Source organism: Caretta caretta, chromosome 4 (genome assembly GCF_965140235.1).
Source record: "Caretta caretta isolate rCarCar2 chromosome 4, rCarCar1.hap1, whole genome shotgun sequence".
Classification (NCBI taxonomy): domain Eukaryota; kingdom Metazoa; phylum Chordata; order Testudines; family Cheloniidae; genus Caretta; species Caretta caretta.
The window spans coordinates 20,341,513-20,364,575 of record NC_134209.1 but is presented as its reverse complement, the minus strand read 5'-3'; the positions used below and the strand labels follow the sequence as shown (position 1 = coordinate 20,364,575).

The 23,063-nt window shown below is 42.5% G+C and overlaps 1 protein-coding gene across 3 annotated transcripts in view; it reads right to left on the bottom strand.

The window, feature by feature from the left end:
- The window catches only part of WRN (WRN RecQ like helicase), a 112,664-nt gene that overhangs the window by 54,312 nt on the left and 35,289 nt on the right, over positions 1-23,063 (bottom strand). For all 3 annotated transcript variants that reach the window (XM_048848757.2, XM_048848758.2, XM_048848761.2), the window contains exons 5-14: positions 22,275-22,423; positions 12,987-13,136; positions 9,999-10,071; positions 8,126-8,240; positions 5,630-6,053; positions 4,819-4,899; positions 3,238-3,382; positions 2,248-2,323; positions 691-758; positions 371-479 (exon numbers count right to left, since the gene is read on the bottom strand). In XM_048848757.2, the coding sequence (XP_048704714.2) occupies positions 371-479; positions 691-758; positions 2,248-2,323; positions 3,238-3,382; positions 4,819-4,899; positions 5,630-6,053; positions 8,126-8,240; positions 9,999-10,071; positions 12,987-13,136; positions 22,275-22,423 (1,390 nt within the window). The remainder of the gene's footprint in view (positions 1-370; positions 480-690; positions 759-2,247; positions 2,324-3,237; positions 3,383-4,818; positions 4,900-5,629; positions 6,054-8,125; positions 8,241-9,998; positions 10,072-12,986; positions 13,137-22,274; positions 22,424-23,063) is intronic.

The following is a 23,063-nucleotide window of genomic DNA, read 5'->3' as shown; positions in this document are numbered from 1 at the left end:
GACACTGGTGGGTTCTGATGGCAGGAGGGAACAGAGATGGGTGCAGCAACACTGCTTTGTATTCCCAAGGGTGAAATGGAGAGAGTGAAGGCAAGAAGGATGTGTTGGAGTCTACATCACTTGACGTCTTTAAATCACGATTGGACGTCTCCTTCTTAAAGATCTGCTCCAGCTCAACTAGATGTTATTGGGCTGGATGCTGGAATCACTGGGCGAGGTTTTCTGGCCTGTGCTATTCAGGGGGGTCAGACGAGATGGGCCTAAAAGCGAGTGTCAAAGATGCAGCCTTTCACACCAACAAATGGCAGATGCAGCATCTGTCGGCTTCTGTAGGTACATGGCATCTGCCTGCTACTGTTATATTACTTACTCAAGCTGCAGCACTTGGTCCTCCATCAAAGAAATAAGAGGAGAGATGACTATTCCTGTACCTCCTGTGTAAATGGGTGGGAACTGGAAGCACAAGCTCTTCCCATATCCTTAAAAAGAAAACATACCTCTAATGACAGAAGTATTAAATACCTGAAATTCTAATTCCTCCCCAAAGCCTTATTTTGCGCCTCACTTTCCCCATTATTGTACTTCCTAACACTCAATAAATCCATGCAAGACATTTTTAGATCATGTTCCCTACAAAGCAGTCATAGAATCAGCTTACATATGTTCCTTTAACGTAAGGTGCGTACTTACCAGTTGCCATGACAACAAGGTTATCTCTTCTGCCTTGTAAAACAGAAGAGATCACTTTCCACTGGACCCTTGAAATTAAATACATATTGATTAATTTTTATTTGCCTATAAGGAACTGTATCTTGTGCTACTATACAACGTATCTGGCATCCACATGTGTAACATTAGAATTTAAAGTAAAACTGTCAGTTCAATAAAACCACACTTGAAACCACCTTTTTCGTATTCTAGGTGTGCTCCCTCTCCCATTCCCTACTTACAGCCGAACCGTGGTTGTTTTTCTCCTACAAGAAGTCCCACTGAAGTCATATTGGGACTTCGTGTAGGAGTAAGGCAAGCAGGATTTGCCTCAATCATTAGTTGGGGTTGGTCCTGCTTTGAGCAGGGGGTTGGACTAGATGACCTCCTGAGGTCTCTTCCAATCCTGATATTCTATGATTCTATGATTAATGGAAGACTACAAATGCAGTAGATGCCAGTATGTTATTAAAAGCTGATCTTCAAATAGGTTTCTCAATTATTTTCACCACAAAAGGCAGAGAAATGATACACTGCTGCCAAACACAGCTTTGGTCCTTTTTGTGTGCAACTGAAGAGAGGGTATTAATGTAAATAAAGTTGAGAAAAATCCAAATTTTCCTTATTGTGTCTCAGAATTTACCAAATTGATTTTTCCCCAAACCAATTTTTCATAAGATTTGCTCCATGACCATTGCAAGACATACGGCATTTTAAGAATTATTTTATCATATTTATATTGAAAATAAGACCATATAATGATCTAACACTGATAAATTTTAGATGTGTTACAGTGCGCAGAAGTCATACACATTACTGGAGAGACAAGGTGGGTGAGGGAATGCATTTTATTGGTCCAACAGAAGATATTACCTCACCCATATCTAATATCCTGGGACCAACACAGTTACAGCAACACGGAAATATGCACATTATTGCTCCTAGGTTACCAAGTAGTTGCTACATACCGACAGTTAAATTACTACATAATATTCTAGGCAATTTGTTACATGATGTATATAAACTAATACTGCATATCGGTTACGATGCCTTAGAAATCTATCCTCTGTATACTAGCACTGTTTGTAAAGCTATCTGTTTATCCCTGCCCTTTGTGCATTACCGCACTCTGTTTTTCCATACTATGTGTCTAACAGACAAAGAAAAAAAGAAAAAACAACCACCTCAGTTATGAAGTTTACTGTGACAAGAGTTAGTAATTTAAATTTCTTGTTGTTTGAAATATCTTGAGATATCTAAATTACCTTTGTTATTTCAAGTTTAACACCTTAATTACCTGGGCCTGCTAAGTGACAAGAACATGGATGTCTACTCTATAAGAGCTTTGATATAAGTACCTCACTATGAGATTTACTTTGACAGCTCCTCAAGGCCGGGGTTAGGCCTTTTTTGTGCATCTTCTACAACACTAAGCTTACTGTTGGTGGTTATCATAAGCAACAATAGAAAATCATTCTAAATTAAACAAAAGATAGGAACTGGACACACACATTATATGATAATTGATAACACACTTACGGTTTAAAACCAGAATGCCCAAAATATGTCTTTAAGCACGTGACTTCTATTTCACTAGGCGCAGGCAACAAAGGATCTGAAGGAAAAACAATACATGCATATTTAGCTTTATTACAAGTGAAAAGCCATGGACTGAAAGAGATTAGGAAGTTTGTTGCTGTTCATTTCCTGGGCCCCGGATTCACGCAGCTCTAACACGAAAGTCTAGCAAATTTGCAAAACACTGTTAGGAATAAGAAAAGGAGTACTTGTGGCACCTTAGAGACTAACCAATTTATTTGAGCATGAGCTTTCGTTCCTCTGAAAACTGTTAGGAATGAAACCATGAATCTCTTTCTTCATGCCAAGTTGGTAAGATTACTTCTCTCAACCTATATAACCCTATGAAATACTAGCAACCAATAACCTTAGCATATTCTTACCAATTTCTATTTGCAACACATCAGTTAAATATAACTCCTTGGAAATGGCTGGGGTGGAGACTGCCTAGCTGAAGGGAAGATTTCAGGGTGCAAAGGTTGGGCAGGCCAGGACTCACTTCGGCAGCACTTCCCATGTGCCCTGTCTCCACATAACCAGTTCCCAACCATTGGGTCAAAATCACCAGGGAGAAGGTCGACCACCCAACGCCCACAGATGGAGCCTTCACAGAGCAGTGAGACAGACATGATGAGAGGAAGACAGGCTGTGCGGAGGGCATCAGTTTGGGACAAACGATTCCCCATCCCATCTACCTTGTTCTGAATGTTTCCAGTTTTAGTTTGCAAGGAATCGCCTACGCTTAGCCAAGGACAAAATGTGACTCCAAGTTATCTTTTGGTCTCATTAGTATCAGTGAGCACTACTTCAGAACTTCAACGTCTGCTTGGTGTCTCCATGAGCAGTTAACTAAACACAGGGCTTTAAGCTACCTTCCAAGTCTGCTTTTACACACAGTACAGAGTTATTGTCAACTTTTACTCATACTTCATATTGTAATTCAGTATTTACCCCAACTCTCCTCTTCCTCCTCCTCAATGCCTTCATCTTCATCATCATCTGGAGAAAGGCGAAATTTTGTGCCATCAATTCTCTTGGTTTCAATGGAGATAGAGTCAGTTCGACTGACTTTAGAATTGTTTACATCTTCTATAGACTGAAAATTGGAAGTAAAAAGTTAACCCTTATTGTACAAAGGGGAAACAATAATGAACAAAACCTGCCATTTTGTTTGAAGCAATATTGCTCAAGGGCACATGAATTCTACTCTAATTATGGCCTGGCTCAGATCCTTCAGCATGAGGCACAAAGAAGCAACATACCTTCAAATGTTATTGTTTTATTGATCCTTCAGCATGAGGCACAAAGAAGCACACATGTGAGAAATTGCCATTATTAGAGAGCAACATACCTTCAAATGTTATTGTTTTATTAATTTAAATTCCACTAAATGTTACCTTTTATAAGAGGAGGTTGCTTACCTGTAACTGGAGGTTCTTCGAGATATGTGATCCCTATTACTATTCCAGTACCCACCCTCCATCCCCTCCGCTGACATACTCAGCGACGACTGGAATTCATATAGGGAACATCACTCGAAGAAGAAATGGTTATTCTCATTTGCCAAATACATGATACTCTCTCCAATCCTTCCTCTGAGGCTGTCTTTCAAAATTCTAAGAACATCTGTTCAGTGTTAAATAGCTTCTTTCAGGACGTGTGATTAAACTGCTGGGCAACAGCTTTCATTTCTGATTCTCTCTCTTCCTTTGGGATTCTGTTCTGTGAATTTGATTGGGAGCGGTGGGAACTGAGGTATTATGGAAAAACAGTCTTGTTTATTTCTAATGACTTGAAAAATAGATGGAGAAAGAATGCAGTTCCTGATGTGATGTGACGTTCAGTGGGACAAGTAAAATATGAAAACCTTGCGTATTTTAGCAGTACTTTACTACTAAAATATCCCTTCCTACTCACTCACTCATCAGCCAGCATTTCATAGACTAGAATGTAAATAAAGCTCGCTCTGCCACATGTACCTAACAGAAAAGAACAGTGTCGGGATAGCTTGTGAAAGGAAGATAGGTCCATCAATGGCTATTAGCCAAGATGGTCAGGGATGCAACCCTATGTTCTATGAGTCTCTAAACCTCTGACTTCCAGAAGCTGGGACTGGTCGACAGGGGATGGATCACTAGATAGTTGCCGTGTTTTGGCCACTCCCTCTGAAGCATCCAGCACTGGTCACTGTCAGAAGATGGATACTGGGCTAGATGGACCTGTGGTCTGATCCAGTATGGCCATTCTTATGTTCTTATCAAGAAAGAGCTGATTAACTTTAATTATGTGAGTTCAATGGGATGGTTCCTAGGCTTAATCTGAAGCCTGTGCTTCAGTGCTTTGCTGGATTAGGGCAAGAGTGAGGAGGAAGAGAATGAATATGACAGGATGATTTCTGTTTTTTGTCAAAAATACTTAGAATATGCTGGGAAAAACCCTACACTATAATAAACAGTCTTTCCCCTCTCTTTTCCTCCAACCAAAATGACTAGCAACTACCTCGACGAGGGAAACAAACATTATGGCACCTACTTTGAGCATCTCCATTTCCAGTTCTTCATCACTTTCAATGACACAACCAAGATTTTGTTCATTCTCTCTGGAATATGGTTCCTAAAGGAATATTTCAAAATAAGCCTTTATTTCACTGAAAGTCCACCGCCCTCTATTCCTCTACTAGACACACTATTTATATGTCATTCAAGTGTTAGTTGCAGATAACTCTTAGCTAAACAACTTGGTCTGGACCCTTCCCATAGTAAAACATGTTTGGAAAAATTTTAGGAGAACACAGCAAATTTCCATAGAAGTTAGAAGATTCCATTTAACCTGGATACAGACAAACCACGCAAATGAAAAGAAAATAAAGTAAAATCAATTACAGAAACTAAAAGGAATTTATCACCATGAAAGAGAAGCCCCTAAAAGGGCTGCAATTTATGAACTCTGTAGTCCAAATCATGCCCTGTGAGACACCTGCACATCTCCAGTGACTACCATGAGAACTGTGAGGACAGAATTTGGCCCTGTACCCCCTAAAATTCATATTGTAACCATATTATTCACAGTAGAAAGAGTGAATCTAAGGTTTGTGTATGTGGTGAAGTAACAAGGATCTAAGTGGCAGCAGCACTAAAGAGAGGCTCAGAGATCGACAGGTTTCATGGATATTGACCAGACTAAAACTTTAAATTCAGCTTTGGGAAAGCAATTCAATATACCTTCCTCTCGCAAACATTAACTGTCACTCTGTGAGTCAACTCTTTAAAATCCCTTGGTAAATTAACAGTAAGATCACTTTTCCAGGTAATGTTCATCATTTCTATGGATTTTAATCCATTACCTCAGGCAAGGCAGCTTCGTTTAGAATTTCTTGGTTGGCCTTAAGTTCCAACATTTGAAGTTCGAATTCAGTAATGTCCAGTGACATTAAGCAGTCTCTATCTGTATCCTCCTTAGATCCTTTGTCTGCAGTTCCATCTTTCTGCTCAGGCTTACTAAGTTCCATTTCACCACTAGTCAGGTCTCTCTCACTGACACACAGTAACATATCACCATCAAGGTCATTATTTATATCATCTTGAAGTCTTGTAGGAAATTCAGGCGTTTCGGCCTTTTCGTCTTCAACAACGGTAGACACAACTTCAGCATTCGTTGGCGCTGCAACACAGCTGCTCCCCAGCTCTGCTTGGGGGTTGGGTTCACCAAGCAACACGTTTCTTAAGGCACCTATATTTCCTGATACATCGGTTAATATTTCTACAGCTCTGTTAGGGGGGAAAAAAGGAGAATTAAATAAAGCTGTAAATAAATGACATGGGGTCAGAGTAGCAGCCGTGTTAGTCTGTATCCGTAAAAAGAAAAGGAGGACTTGTGGCACCTTAGAGACTAACCAATTTATTAGAACATAAGCTTTCATGAGATGAAGTGAGCTGTAGCTCACAAAAGCTTATGCTCTAATAAATTTGTTAGTCTCTAAGGTGCCACAAGTCCTCCTTTTCTTTTTGTAAATAAACGGTTTTTGTATATCTTACCAGTGGCTTTTTAAAGGCAGTTCTTGCCCTTAATGATAATTCTAACATATAGAAAAATAACCCTCCTCTATTTCCTCAAAACTTCATAGATGCAGCTTTGTTGTTCCAGCTGGAAATAATCTTTACATGCATACAAAATTTTCCTCAACCAAAAATCAATATAAAATACTTATATTTCTGGAGGGAAAACAGTTTTCATCATGCAGTTACACTGCTTAAATATATTAGCTTCGGGTACCAGAGGTTCGAACTCAGGCCATGCGGTGGTGAGAAGGAATTGGAAGGGCAGTCAGTCTGTCCATCCCTTTTATCCTTGGTATGGAGCATGAGGAGGTCAGGGGTGCAGACATGACCTAACGGACAATGCTTGCAAGAATTCTCCAGTCTCAGCGGCCTGGAGCACACCCGTACGCTCAATGGAATACACATAGGAACCAGCACTCAAAGAAACGCTGTCACTTTGAGTGCCTACACATCTATGAACAAACATTTTCAGCTCACAAATACTAAGTAAGTATTGATCATGAAGACTATTGTAGCCACTGGAAATCAAGAAGTTGACGGGGTAAAGAAACTTTCGGATGCAAATGATTAGGTAATCAGTTTTTTGTACTTGGTTTATAAGAGAACTAACTGAAGATTTGATCATGGGCTCTTGACTCTCTGAAACATCATGTTGGGCCCTCAGGCTGAAGAGGACGGATGTCCCGGTGATAGAGTATCAATGCGCAGATGACATTCTGCTCTACATCTTTTTCTATCAGGCCTAGATGGAACCACTTCTATCAAGCTATTAACAATCATATTTAAATAATGAATGGTAAGAAGCAACCTGAAACTAGTAATCAGCTACGTAAACTGAAACCTATGTGAGACCACCTTTCTTAGGCAACAACCTCTCCTGAGACTCAATTCCCAAACGCACTGAGTAGAGCTAGGTCCCACCTTGACTAGAAGGCTAGTTACATTACATATCCAAAACTCATTGGTCACTTGAGCAATTGCTTAAGGTAGGCTTTGTCACAGTTCCCGGGTTCACAGGCTTCCCTTCCGATTTTAAGAGTCCTACAGAACATGGCTGGCAGTGCTAAATCACCAATCCTCTGCTATTACACAAGGAAAAGTTGCATTCTTGTATCTTACGAGCAGAAAAGTGAAGTTTTCTCATGGACTGAAGTTTCTTTAGAAAGGGGGGGTACACACATTGGGAGGGGTACCTCAACGAGCTCTCATGGGGTCAGCCAGTACTAACAAGACAGACTGCAAGACTTGCTCTGCCTGAATTCACAAAGCTTAAAAAGGGAAAGCCTGCCACAGGAAGGGTGGTGATTAGGGGAAGACTGCTATGCCTTGGATATAGCTGGCAACACAGGATAGACTGGCAAAGAGGAAGAGACAGTGGCAGACTCTACCATCCCTGAGACTATATGGACCAGGTATAAAGTGAGGATTACCAAAAGGAGCAGCTGAAGGCAGACCCTAAATCAGATCAAGGATACCAGAGCCTGCAGATAAGATGAACCCTCTCCCAGGCCAGGAAGAGGAAAAGGAATCTTTTTTTGTTGTTTGTTTGTTTATTTTGTTTGGAGAATCCCTTGTATGCCTTCAGCCGGGGAAGGACTCTTAGCAGCCCATATTGTGGTCTGGTGGGGACCCCAGGAGGCCCTCACCCACCACAATATACACATGGATCTGTAACTATAGATAGGGTGTCCTGGATTAGATACCAGTAGTACAGATATAAGAACATACCACTGACAGGCATTTCAAAGATAAAGAGGAAGCAGATTTGAGCAACATCTAACCTCTGCATATTTTTAAGTTGTCCAAAAGTGCTGGGAAGACCATTAGCCAGCTCCACCATTTCTTCAGCTAATGAGGACAGTTGCTTCTTGACTTCATTGGGCAACATTTCCCCATCTGAAAAAGTCAATGTCAGTGAAGTTTCGTTACATAAAACCTCTCATACGCAAATAAGCTTACGAAATAGTTATGGACTCAAGAGAAATAGTGGTTGCTATAGTGAATTATAATTATAAGCTTTGTCTATTTCCCATTTTCAGAAGCAGCCTGACGAGGTGCTCCACAGTGAGGGGAAGGGGAAAATGGAACCCAGCTGGGACAAAACATCGCTACCAGCACCATTCAGACCCAGAACTGCACAAAGGTTACCCCACCTCTTCCTGGGGGCACCAGGACCCGTGCAGCACTCCCTCCCCTGAGCCATGTGGAGCCAGCCCAAAGGGCCAAAGAAATTCAGCAGGAACAGACACAGAAGTAGCCTACCAAGTATTGCCACAGGGATGAGCAGATACCAACATAGTCATCATACAGTCTTGACTCTAGACTTTCTCTGCCCTGTGCTGACTGGTTGCTTGCTCCATCCCCCTCACTCACAGACTCTTCACTTTGAGCCAATGGGAGACACTGTGTCACAGCACTTTTGAGCTGTCAGGCCACTTATGTATGTTCCGCCGCATGGATAGCACACTTCCATGCTACAGGGTGAATAGCCCACACATGTAGACTAAATGTTCTTAGGCTCTGACCCTTACAAAGACTTATGCAACTTTAAACATGAGTAGTCCCATTGACTTTAGTATCATAAACTAAAAGGTGTTTAATTTGTTAAAGTTCATAAAAAGTAAGTGAGCAAACATGCAGCTGCATCATGCACAAGCTGCAAATATAGACAAATCCGCTAAGAGAGGTCACAAAAATTAAGCCTTGTGATCAAGAAGGCAGGATTGCTGCTGCATGGTCATCACAGGAAAAATAAGGGTACAGCCTGCATAGAAAGAGAATAAAACCTTTTCCACACGGCTTTCTCTGGTCAAAAGCAACACTAAGATTTTTAGCTTAACTCATTATTTCTGAACGTGTAAATGGGAGACAAGCTCTTCTGAAAATCTGGGCATATATTTAGGTACCTAAATAGGAACTACTCGGTAACAAGCTTTTTAGAAAATCTGGACAAGATCTCTAACTCAGCAGAAATGAAGCAAACTCAGAGAAATCAGCTGTGACATTTCCCATTAAATCTAATAACCTATATATATTAAAAAAAAAAAAAAAATCAAACGCTGTGTGCCACTAGGACAAAGCCGAAGTTTACAGTTTGCTGGTATTCCATGAGATATTTGCATCTCCTGAGCTATGAGGAAAAAAAGACCAGCTCTGGCAGATCTCACTCCACGGCAGGATGAGAAGCAGGAGAGACTGTGGTATTTTTCCATCTCTCTCACAAATGCGTGAGATGGCACTCAACATGCTATAAATCTCCCCACTGTATTTTCCACTGAATGCATCCGATGAAGTGAGCTGTAGCTCACGAAAGCTTATGCTCAAATAAATTTGTTAGTCTCTAAGGTGCCACAAGTACTCCTTTTCTTTTTAAGGTGACCAACAGTTTATTCAAGCATCTGACCCTATTATGGTGTGGAATAGCAAAGTAAACAAGAGTGAGATCTCTTACCAGCCCCCTTATTGAATTTGGGCACACACCACAGAACGATGAGACTGTACTCTCATGTCACTTACTGCCCCTTCTGGAAAACACTCAGATACCCAGGTGATACAGGTGATCAAAGAACCCTGTAAGCCATCTCTAAATTCCAAACAGTTCAATGTCCAATTAGAAAAAACACACATTCTTTATTCTTTGAATTTGCAACTTACCGGTTTTTATACTACAGAGCCTCTGACCACAGTTATTCATATTTTCCAGTTTTTGGTAAATGAGGAGGCCGGCCTGTGAAGAAAAGCAAAACAAATTCAATGCTTCAGACTCCATACAGATCACGTTTTATATTTTTTTTTCCTTCCATGGTTGGAAAAAGCCTAAAACAAACTGCAGAGGCTACAAATTTATTCTCCAATCCAAGATGTAAATTCTATTTAACACTAAGTAAAGGATTTTTGTTCCAAACAATGACAATAATGTAACATTAAGTTAGAGAACTCAAGACAAAATACAATTTAGCCTAACACTTTAAGGTAAAGTTAAGGGTGCAGGAACATATCAATGATTTTAGTGAATATTACCTCAAGACGTTAGAGGTGTGTTCATGTATTTTAAAAAAAAGTTAGAAACACAGCAAATGCTGAGTTAAGCTCTTGCTAAACAAGTCACTCAAACTGCCTTTGCTCTGCACCCATGGGCCCAGTCTACAACAGAAAGTCAGATCAACACAAGGGCCATGTCTACGTTACTGGCTAAATCAACACAGACGTCTTCCAAGGAGTACTCAACTCATCTAGATATTTGCCTAGTTTTACAACAGGCTACATAAAAAGCACTAGTGAAGTCAGTACAAACTAAAAATTCATACGACTTGCTTAACCTGCTCTATATACGATACACTGACATGTAAATACAATATTTATATTCCAATTGATTTATTTTATAATTGTATAGTAAAAATGAGAAAGTCAGCAATTTTTTCAGTAATAGTGTGCTGTGACACTTGTATTTTTAGGTCTGGTTTTGTAAGCAAACAGCTTTTAAGTGAGGTGAAACTTGGGGGTACTCAAGACAAATCAGACTCCTGAAAGGGGTACAGTGGTCTGGAAAGGTTGAGAACCACTGGATTATGGCGTGGCTAACAGATTAATATCATCTGCCTCCGTGTTCCACAGGACACAAAATGTGGGCAGACCATGTCCTCTATTTTCATTTAATAAAGAGCCTCATGGACATCTACCGTGCTATATAAAATAATAAACGGAACTACAACAATTACTGTTCCTCGTAAACTTCCTGATAAGTCTCGTAAGTGAACTCAAAAGAAATTGTTTCTATAAATCTCTGGTTCACTGCTCATCTCCAGGTATATTAGAAAAACCAACGTTTCCTGAGAATGAGGAGAACTGCACTTTGGTCAATAAGCAACTTCACATAGAGTGAGGCTTGGACTCTCAGTCTTGGAGTTGCTGTTGAAAAGACTCTTCCTGTGCCTTGTTCAAGGTTATACCTAAATGTTGTATAAAACAATATGCTCTTCAGCTCATCTCAGTGAGGAGACAGACTACCAGCTGTACCTTCTTTCCACATTTTGCCTAAACCCAGGCAGAGAGAATTGCAATAGTCTAGCCTGGAAATGTTGAACCACAAACCACTGTGGTCAGGTCATCATTTGAGATGGAAGTATTATGATGGATACGAATTTGATGCTACTGAGACCAAGTACTCCAAGTGGGCACTTCTCCCCACCTACCCCAGCCTGATGGAGTGAGAGGCGTTAGGGGCCAAAGGGGAGGAGGGCAGGGTTTGGGGAGAGGGAGAGTCAGGCTCCCGGGTTCAGTTGGTTTCATGAATTTCCCAGGGAGAAGAGGGAGAAAGCATTGGTGTAGGAGAAAGATGAGGTCCTGAGATGTGAGGGGAGTCCCTGGGGTAGCTGCCAGGAGTTTTGGGCAGAAAAATTGTTCTATAGAACAGACATGATAATAACCTCCTTTGCAAAGCACTTTGAGATCTATTGATGTAAAGTGCTAGACATTGTAATTACTTCATTCCCATATGCAACTGTTCAGTGAAGTAAGACCTTTCCACTCCTCCATTTGTCCCCCATCCCCTTTTCTAATGGATAATTAAGCATTGTTTCCAAAACTAACAGAACATTTATTCTATTGGATATTATGCCTGACTGAATGGGCTCTTGCTACTTCTCTGAGGGATAACTTTTCCTGCTAATAGACTGTGTCCTTAGTGTTCCAAATGATAAAAATTTATATTGGGATGGTATCATTTCTGGTCATTAGGACTTGACAAAAGTTTGATATTTTTCTTTGCCATTCCTATTCTGATCCACAGAATTGACGTTATTATTGAAGATGCAACAAGGCAATGCTGCTGTTTAGGCAACTTTAATCCTAACTTTTTAAGTTTTATGGGTTTATACTTCTAAACTGTACAGTTTTATAGAATATTCACAAATCAGACCCACTTGGCGAGAATACCTTGGAGAACAGCCTCCAGTGAATAAACGGGTTAAAATGCAACCAAGAACTGAAAGGGTTAGACAGTAGCCTACACAGTGTGTCAGGGGCCAGCCTGCAGCAGAGCCACTCTTCTGGCAACCTAATGAGTGCAGCTGGCCTTGATTGGCTGAAGGAGTCAACTGCACCACTTGATTGGCTGAAGGAGTCAACAGGCTGATACTTAAGCTCAGGAGCTGCTCAACACATTCCTAACCACAGCTGCGCTTACCTGCCTTCACTGTCTCTAGCCTTGCTCCAGCCACTGCCTGTTCCTGCTGCAGCTCCAGCTCCCAGATTCTTCCTGACTTCTGACTACCAGCTCAGACCCTTGGCTCTGCCTTCTGACTGACAGTAGTTCACCCTTTGGCTTAGGCTTTGGTTTGATACCCAGCTACAACCCTTGGCTTCGCGCCTGTACCTATGCTGTCTGGATTCAGCTCTAACTGGTAGGCCGGACTCTTGCTCCAAACGCTAGGCCAGACTGCCCACAGCTCAGTCACCAACACTATGAAGCTTTATAGAGTGTTTTGCGGGGCAAAGATTACTAACCATTTTGTTGCGAGGAATCTGAATTACATTCATGTTGGTGAGTACCACAGCCAAAAGACATTAGAAAGGTCGGCAAATAACGTATTAAGAGGAATGAAATAGTTAAAACATGGAATGGAGCTCTCTACTGGTACCCACATAAGCGTCAGTGGCTGCATACAACTTCTGCTCCTCGCTGAGTGGAAATTCTTCCCAGTTACCACAGCGGACACACTTGTCCTTCAGAAGCTGCTTGCTAAATAGATGTTTTACCAGGCCATTTAGACTCCATATCTCCTTACACTTCAGCTAAAAATAAGAAATATTAAGTTCAAAGCAATTGTACATGGTAAAAATAATTCTCAGAACAAGGTAACAAAGCTGATTCAACATCACAAGTGGAGACTCTGAATATATCAAAATTAACTCATTCCTCAACAAAATGACTGACCTACAGATGTGCAGCTTGATTCTACTCCCATCAGAGCCAACTGCAGTGTTACAACCGAAAAAATTCTGCATTTGTGCCCTGGCACAGTGTTCCTGCACAGTGTTCCCTTCTTGCCAACTGGACTGCTGCATCAGGGCACCATCAGCATATGCAATGAGAAGTGGGTGTCCACAGCATAGCAAAAACGGGAGAAATACACCAAACAAGTGCTCAATACAGGTCACTTTAAGCACTGACTGTAACCTTTCCACTTCATCATCATCTTAAAAAGCTTTTATGGTGCTTTCTTGAGATGATGCGCTTCCCATTTACCTGTCATTGTTTCAGCCTCCCAACATATGGCTTCTGGTTCTACTAAATGGTGGTTTCCCTGAGTTTAATGGGGCATGGTTCTCTCAAACCAGGTTCAAAGGCACAGCCTTCTACTAAGTATTAAAACTTCACCTTAAGATTTTTTAATTTCTGTATGCCATGCCTATCATTAGGAGAAGTAAGTGTGGTCAGAAGTTATGTTCTCTACATCTGTATTCTAGCAATATGACATTAGGCCAGTAGAGACCAAAATAATTCATTCTTATCCTAGATATAGAATCCTTTGCTCCAGATTGCTCCCTGAGCCAAGCTGTCTGGTACACAGGTATTTCCCTATGCAACCAGATGCATCAATATAAACATATGTGCACATCTGGATTTGTTAGCTGAAGGTTTAATCAGTAATTACCCACATCTACATTAGGGCTCTGGATAGAGGTTGGAATAGTAAAGTTTTATGCTGGTGGGACAGAGAAAGGGGCAGATGTAATGGTCAACATTCAGACTTGAAACAGTTGTAGTACTTTTGGGAATTTAAACACTATGCATTATGCTATCTGACAGTCATACAGGGAACAGAGACGATGAAGTACTCACCAACACATCAATGGGCCCTGCTCCAAGAGAGAATGGTTATTCAGAACGACAGGGAGAAAAACCTAGGAACTGCCAGAGAGAAGCAGAGACACAACCCACCTAGCCCAGTATCCCAGTTCCAATAGAAGCCAGCACCAGATGCTTCAGAGAAAGATGAAGGAAACCCCACAGTGGGCAGATGGGGGATAATCTGCTCCCTACATCAGGTCTCATTTCTTGGTCTCGAATAGTTAGAGATTGGCTTAAGCCCTGAAGCATGTTTAATATCCCTTTCCAACACTGTTTTTGTTAGTATTAACTCTTATAATGCTGCATATTCTTGTTATCCATATAAAATTGTCCAATCCCTCTTTGGGCCTTGATAAACTGCTGGCCTCAAAAACGCTGCTGTATATTGAGCAGACACCTTCAATGAAACCTCTACTATGACACCCATGTCCCTTTCCTGAGTTGATACAGTTAAACTACCGGTACATTTCCCAGGACTCTAAATGTTACCCTCCATTGTGCATTACTTTGCATTTATCCACACTGGCTTTTATTTCACATTGTGTTGCCTTTTCGCCTAGCTTGGTTAGGTCTCTCTGAAGTTCAACACTGCTCATCGCTAAGAAATAACTGTGTCATCTGCAAATTATGCTACTTCAGGAATCACTCCCCCTGTCCAGATTGGAAATAAAGAGTACCTCCAAAAAACCTACATTAAAATGCCATGAAGGGTACAAAGCCAAGCACTCAAGTTAGGAAATGCCAGTATTAAGGTTTCCATTAGAACCCTAGTTCATCCCCTTGTGTGTATGCATTAGGATACAGTCTTTAATTACATGAGCCCAATAATACATTTTCCACAGGACCCTGCCTCGTTTAATGGCCCCTCCCTCCTACTGTTATAGTACGTCCCCATGTGCTGCTGCCTCCCCGCCACCCTGCGTCTTTTCCCCTACCTCCTCACCCTTGTTCCTTAATTCTCTGCAAGTCAAGCAGCTCGCTCCTTCTCCTCTGTACTGTCTAGGCATCAGCTGAGAAGGCACTGACAGCACAGGAGAAACAGGCTCCCTGCTTTCAGTTTCTGTTCCTGGCACCACAGCAGCTTTTGTCTGCCAGGAAGAACAACTGCAGAGAAAGTCCAGTTCAGCCCCCGGACGGCGTGCGCTCAGTCACTCTGTGGGAATAGTGCATGTGCAGTCCAGTCACATGTGGGAGCTGCCAGTGGCCAGAGCATGTCAGTGCAGCAGAATTTTTGGGAAACGTGGCTTCTAAACTCTAAGAATCAGAGGGGTAGCTGTGTTAGTCTGTATCCACAAAAACAACGAGGAGTCCAGTGGCACCTTAAAGACTAACAGATTTATTTGGGCATAAGCTTTCGTGTGTAAATAACCCCACTTCTTCAGATGCATGGAATGGAAATTACAGATGCAGGCATAAGTATACTTTTATTATATACATATATTTAAAATATACACATATTTATGCCTGCATCTGTAATTTTCACTCCATGCATCTCAAGAAGTGGGTTTTTTTACCCACAAAAGTTTATGCCCAAATAAATCTGTTTGTCTTTAAGGTGCCACTGGACTCCTTGTTGTTTTTGTAAACTCTAAGAAGACTCCGTTTAGCATGTGCAAACTGAGATTTTCCAAAAGCTTGTAACTTGGTCACATTAGGGTGAATTTCAGAGGAACAATAAAAGGCACATTCCTGACACCTGGGCAAGTCCCCTGTCAAATTTTGAGCCTTTGCTCTGAAGCCTGGAAGCAACAGAGCTGGCTCAATGAAGCAGCTGTAAGAACTTTAACTTGGATAAGATAATGTATTGTCCCCAAACCTCATTCTCACGAACAGCTGAACCATTCTAGCTAAAACCTTCCAAAATAACGTAACCTTAGGTAAATGCTCAGCATAGAAAATTTCTGCCCAAGATTCCAAGTGAAATCTTGGGGAAAAAGTCTTGGGGCAATGTTAACTATAGGCACACTACCTGCACCACCTACAAAATTAAACACTGGACCCAGTATGGAATCTAGAGTCATGCCACTGTCAACCTTTCATCATGAAGAAAATTGGCCATTGTGTCTGGATCAAAAACCAGTCAGGAGAGAATTCTTTGCCTCTCCCCCACATGACTACTTTAGTGGCTTGTGAAGGAGCACACGGTGTAACAAATACCTTAAGGGAGGATTTATTGAAGATGTTACTCTATATCCTAGTAAAGTAAAGAGAAGTTGATAAAGTGGAAATAAGAACTGAAAATAAAAAACAAACACTCAAATGGAAAAGACTGCCATTCAATTACAGCACAAGAAAACAGACAACTAAATATTGGCAAATTTCATAAGTGCTTCTATACAAATGCTAGAAGTCTAAATACTAAGATGGGTGAACTTGTGTGCCTGGTATTAAATGAGGATATTGATGTAATAGGCATCACAGAAACTTGGTGGGAATGATGATAATCAACAAGACACGGTAATACTAGTATACAAAATATACAGCGATGAGAGCAGGTCATGCTGGTGAGAGAGATGCACTATATGTGAAAGAAAGCACAGAGTGAAAAATAGTAAAAATCTTATATGAATCAAGCAGTATCATGGAATCTCAATGGATAGAAATTCCATGCTTGAATAATAAGAGGATAGCAGTAGGAATAAACTACCTACCTCCTGACTAGAATCACAACTGTCATTGTGAAATGCTCAAGGAAATTAGAGAGGCTACAAAACCAAAAAATGTAATGATCAACAGGAGATTTCATCTATCCCCTACTGACTGGGAACATGTCACCTCGGGACAGGATGCAGAAATAACATTTCTAGACACCATTAATGACAGCTTCTTGGAGCAGCTAGTCCTGGGACCCATAAAGGGAGAGGCAATTCTTCATTTAGTTCTAAGTGGCTGTAGTGTGGCGGCTGCCCCACTCCAATAAGCAGGGGTTAAAAGCGGCCAAGCTAGGCTGATTGGGGAAGCAGCCACAGCTGTGGCCAGCTCAATCAGGGTCCAGCTGGCCCTTATAAGAGGGTTGTGGGCCAGAAGCTGGGGAGTCTCTCTCCAGCCCTAGAGGGAGAAGGGCTAGCTGCCTGAGAGGAAGGTACCTGAACTGGAGCAGTGCTGGGGAATAGGGCAAGGGAGCTGGGGAGCTCCAGCCTGGTAAAACCCCAGGCTGCAGGCCTTGTTGAAGGCCTACAGGGGTCCTGGGGCTGCAGAGATACAGCCTGGGAATAGACAAAGGCAGCAGGTCCTAAACCCTTGCCAATGATGACTGGCAGTAGCCACTGAGGAAAGGTGGGGATAGAGGTTTGGGGGTTCCCCTGGGAGGGGAGACACAGAGTGCTGGGGCAGAACCCCAAGGTAAAGGGGCACCGGGGTCTGGAAGGGTGCCAAGGCCTGAGGCAGGCAAAATACCAGCCAGCAGAGGGTGCTCCGGAGCTGGAGTTGAGCTAATTCCCAGGATGACCAGCAGGAGGTGCCGCAACAGTGAGTCTTCGCGTCGCTACACTGGTGCACAGGATCTAGTCCAAGAGCTAAATATAGCTGAATTGCTCCATAACAGCAACCATAATGTAATTAAATTTAACATCATTGTTGTGGAGAAAATACCAAAGAAACTCACCACAAGTAGCACTTAACTTCAAAAAAAGGGAACTTAAAAAAAGACAAGGAAGCTAGTTATATTGAAATTAAAAGGAACAGCCACAGGAGTGATATGCCTGCAAGCTGCATGGAAACTTTTTTAAAAAATATCAAACAGAGGCTCCAACTATGTGCGTATCCCCAAATAAAAGAAAATTAAAAAAAAAAAAAACCACACAGAAAGAGGCCCCAAAAAGTGCCACCATGCTTACACAGAGTAAAAAAGATGCTTAGAGACCAAAGGCATCCTTTAAAAATTGGAAGTCAAATCCTACTGAGGAAAATAGAAAGGCGCATACGCTCTGGCAAGTCAAGAGTAAAAGCATAATCAGGCCGGCCAAAAAATAATTTGAAGAGCAACTTGCAAACGACAGAAAAACTAACCGCAAAAAACAAAAACATTAAGTACATCAGAAACAGAAAGCCTACCAAACAACCAGTGGGACCACTGGTTGGATCAAGGTGCTGAAGGAGTACTCAATGAAGGCAAGGCCGTTGTGGAGAAGCTAAACGAATACTTTCCATCAGTATTCACTGAACAGGATGAGGGGGAGATTCCCACACCAGAGCCAGTCTTTTTCGGTGACAAATCTGAAGAACTGCCTCTTACTGAAGAGTCAGTAGAGGTGGTTTTGGAACAAACTGATAAATTAAACAGTAATAAGTCACCTGAACCAGATCCAATCCCTGTGGGACCCCACTTGATAAACCCTTCCAGCTTGACTGTGAACCACCAATAACTACTCTCTCTGGGAACCATTTCCCAACCAGTTATGCACCCACCTTATGTTCTTAACTGGTTCTTCTTTATCCACTACTTCACGGATATATTCAAAGAATTCTAACATATTAGTCAAATATGATTTTCCTTTGCAAAAACCATGCTAATTAGACCCTATCCTATTGTGATATTCCAGGTGACTTATTCTATTTTTAAGTATTGTTTCAACCAATTTCTCAGGTAATAGTTAAGTCTTTCTGTGATCTCCAATTCCCTATATCACTCCTAGGCCAAGTTTACACTACCTCTTACTTCAGTATAACTTATATTCCTCAGGAGTGAGAATAACGGCTTGGCTAACCTTGCAAGTTAGAGCGCATTAAATCAGTCCCGGGCGCCCTAACTCCTGAGGTGTCCACACTGGCAAGGCACTTAGAGCACCTGGACTCTGCAGCTGGAGCGCTCCTGGTAATCCACCTCCACAAGAAGCACAGAGCTTGCTGCACCCGGGCTGGAGCACCACGGTGTCAGTGTGGACGAGGTGTTGCATTACTGCGCTGTGATTGGCCTCCGGAAACATCCCATAATCCCCTGAAGTCAAGTGGCCTCTCTGGTCATTGTTTTGAACTCTGCTGCAGGCATGCAGCTATCCCCTTTGAAAGCTCCATTTCTGACAGCTAGCATGCTTATCTGCTCCGGGACACAAAGCAAACCATTACTGTGGAATGCTCCTGCTGCAGAGGCAGGCTGTAAGGGGGTGGCAGCCTCACTCCCGCCGAACAGAGGGTTAAAAGCAGCCCTGGAGAGGGCCGTGGCTGGGAAAAAGAGTGAAAGCAGCTGAGGGAGTAGCTGACCACAGGTGTGGCCAGCCCAATCAGGCCACAGCTGGCCCTATAAAGGGGCTGTGAGCCAGGAGCTGAGAGGAAGGGCTCTAGCCCTGAAGTGGGAAGGCTAGCTGCCTGAGAGAAGGTACCTGAAATGGAACTGTGCTGGGGAAAGGCAAAGGGAGTTGGGGAGCTCCAGCCTGGTAAACCCCCAGGCTGCAGGCCTTGTTAAGGGCTCAAAAGGTACTGAGGCTGCAGAGAGACAGCCCGAGGATAGGCAAAGGCAGCAGGTCCTAACCCCTTGCCAATGACGAGTGGCCATGACAGACTGCAGTCAGCCCCAGTGAGCAGGGGCTAGACAAGAACTGGCAGTAGCCACTGAGGCAAGGTGGGTTTAGGGGGTTGGGGGTTCCCCTGGGAGGGGAGACCCAGAGTGTGGGGGTACTGCTGGGGCAGAACCCCAAGGTAAAGGGCACTGGGGTATGGAGGGACACAGGGCCAGTGGCAGACGAGACACCAGCCTGCAGAGGGCGCTCCGGAGCTGGAAATAGCTAATTCCCAGGACGACCAGCAGGACGTGCCGCTCCGGTGAGTCTCACCTCACTGCGCAGGCATTTCTCTCTGTGTGTGACTGTGAGAGAGAGCGGGTGAGGGCTGGGGAAGGGGAAGTGGGGGCTGATGTCAGGTTTCCCCCCGCTGCTGTCTGAACTTACAAGACAGCACACTGACACACTCTGCCCCCCAAAACACCCAGTCTCTCCCCCCACATACACACCACACACACCCTGTCACACTCCACCCCCTCATTTGAAAAGCAGTTGGCCATCTAGTAGGATGCCCGTGGAGCAAGGGGATTGGGAAACCTGCCCCATTAGGCATTGCAGCCCTTTCCAAAGCACGCGGCAGGCACCTACACACTGGGAGAGCTACCACAACGCACCGCTCTCTGTGGCGTTGCAAGAGCTGCTCACGTGGACACGCTCCACGGTCACAAGGAGCCCAGTGTGAACACACGGCCGCGCTTTCCCGGCTGCGGTCTCCCAGGGCTGGTTTAACTCCCGGCACGCTACAGCTGCGAGCGTAGCCGTAGCCTACGCCATTCCCCGAGCCACGTAAGTGACACCGACTAAGCGCCGCTGTGTATAGCACTATTTTTGGCAGGACAGCTTCTCCCGCCAACATAGCCACCACCTCTTGCGCAGGTGTATTTATCATGCCGACAGGAGAGCTCTCTCCCGTCGACATGCTACAGCTGCGCCACTGGTGCAGACCAGCTCCTGGAGTCCTATAGCTATAGGTACATTTGCTGCTCTCCAGTCCTCTGGAACAGTAAGGGTAGAGAACAGACCCTTTGAAGAGCTCCATCATATTCATTGACTTTTTTTTTTGTCTCTAAGATTTGTGCAGTCAGTTTAAGATTAACCCTTTACACAAATTCAAAGATTTCTTTGAGATGAGCACAAGGTATTTGAAACACACATGCAAATTAGGAGGAAATTAAAAGTTGTTCACAGGAAAGAAGGGATATCCAATATGTTGTAAACATAATATGGTGATGTTTCAATCTAACTAAGTTTACATTCACCTTAACAATTTTTAGGGATTTTTATTTTCTATAATAAAGTTTTACTCAAAGACAACCTGAGTTGCGTTCAGTGACTTAGCAGAGAGCAGCTCTGCCTCGTGCCGCAGAGAAAAGCTATCCACTCTGACTCTGAGGTGGCTGAGTCAGGAAAAGGATAATGATCTAAGCAATGGGACAAATGCAAGGCAACGGTGGGGAACCCTCCCAGGGCAGATGAAATTCAGTGTTGATAAGGAATAATCTGAATTCCTCATAACCCTTAACTGAATTCTAAATAATTAACTGCATCCACTCTGGAGAATGACCTGGGCATCATTGTAGACAGGGCAATGTGCAACAGCAGCCAGGAAAAATAAACAGGTGTTAGGGTTCAAAGGAATAGCATGGAGAATACTATGGAAAAATATTCTCTTTACATGAATCAAACATTTGTCCTCACCTGAAATGCGGTAATAGGGGCATGGAAAAAATCTCATCTATTAATTGATATCTAAAAGATTGAAAAACTTTACACCTTAGAGAGGGGACACGATACAAGTTTACAAAATAACGAATACCATAGGGACTGTGGCTCAAACTTCTCTTCACCCTCTCTCATAATGCAAGGACAAGGAAATTGAAAGGAATTGAAAGATGGCAAATTTACAATGAGTAATTGGACTATTGTATTCTCTACCACAAGAGATCACTGAGACAAAGAGCTTAGTGGGATACACAAAAGGATGAAACATTTATATGGATAACAAGAATAGCTAGTTAGAGCAGTAAATATTTAACAAACGTGAGTTTTGGAAGGTCATGCTTCACGGCATAAGCCAGACCATAACTACTGGGGATAGAAGGAATTTTTCCCTGGGGCAGGTTATCCCATAACTGCCAACTGCAGAGTTTCTTGCACCTTCTTCTGAAGCATCTAGTACTGGCTACTGTTAAATACAGGACACTGGACTAGACGGACCTTGGGTCTGATCCAGTCTGACAATTCCTGGTAGTAAACAATAACAGGAAATAAAATTCGATTGATTTAAAAAAAAAAAAATGGTGTTCCTAATGGAACAAAATGGCCAGAAACAGAGCTGAGGGGGAAAAAAGATCTGTGGGAAAATCAAATACACTGTGCAATGAAAATAAAGGCATTTAATACTGTAGCTCTTACTTGAGTTCCTTCCAAATTCAAACACTTTAAAAAGTGTCACCTGGTAATATTTATCTCTGGTAACAGATCTACAGATTATGAGTGGGGCCACATTTGGACTCTGATAAAAATAAAAGACTCCCTTTATTAGCACAATGAAGACCCCCCTCCATGAAACTGAATTTTTACTTTTTCGTTGGCGACATCAGCCAGTTCTACAAAACTCTTCAGCTTGATTTCAAAGTCGCTCATCAGCTTCCACTGATCTCCTTCAATTCCTACTCCAACTTTTTTAACATCTTCATCTTCAAGCAATCTTTTGAGTCCCTTGGGAAAACCTAAAACAGATTAGATCCAAATATAATCAACTATATGACAAAAGCTGCCAGGTTTTAATTTCGTATGGAAACAGGTGGAATCCTATCAAGGATAAATTTGGGCAATCTACTTTTTTATTGTAATAGCCAAATGCTTATTACCTCTGCATCTATAAAGCAGTCAGCTTAGCCATCAAACAAGTACATGTGATCTCTAGTATGGCACTTTAATGCCAACGCAGGCCAGTCAGTTTATATTTTGTGCTAGCTGGAACTCTAACTGGTTATAGTATAATTTCATCTGGAGGCAAGCAACACTGAAATTATGCAAAAGTTTGGTTTTTTTTCTTATGAAAACAACAGATCAAAAAAAGACTTCTAATCTGATATTTACTTCAAAGCCCTGGTCTACACTAGGACTTTAGGTCGAATTTAGCAGCATTAAATCAATGTAAACCTGCACCCATCCACACGATGAAGCCCTTTATTTCAACTTAAAGGGCTCTTAAAATCGATTTCCTTACTCCACCCCTGACAAGTGGATTAGCGCTTAAATCGGCCTTGCCGGCTCGAATTTGGGGTACTGTGGACACAATTCGACGGTATTGGCCTCCGGGAGCTATCCCAGAGTGCTCCATTCTGACCGCTTTGGACAGCACTC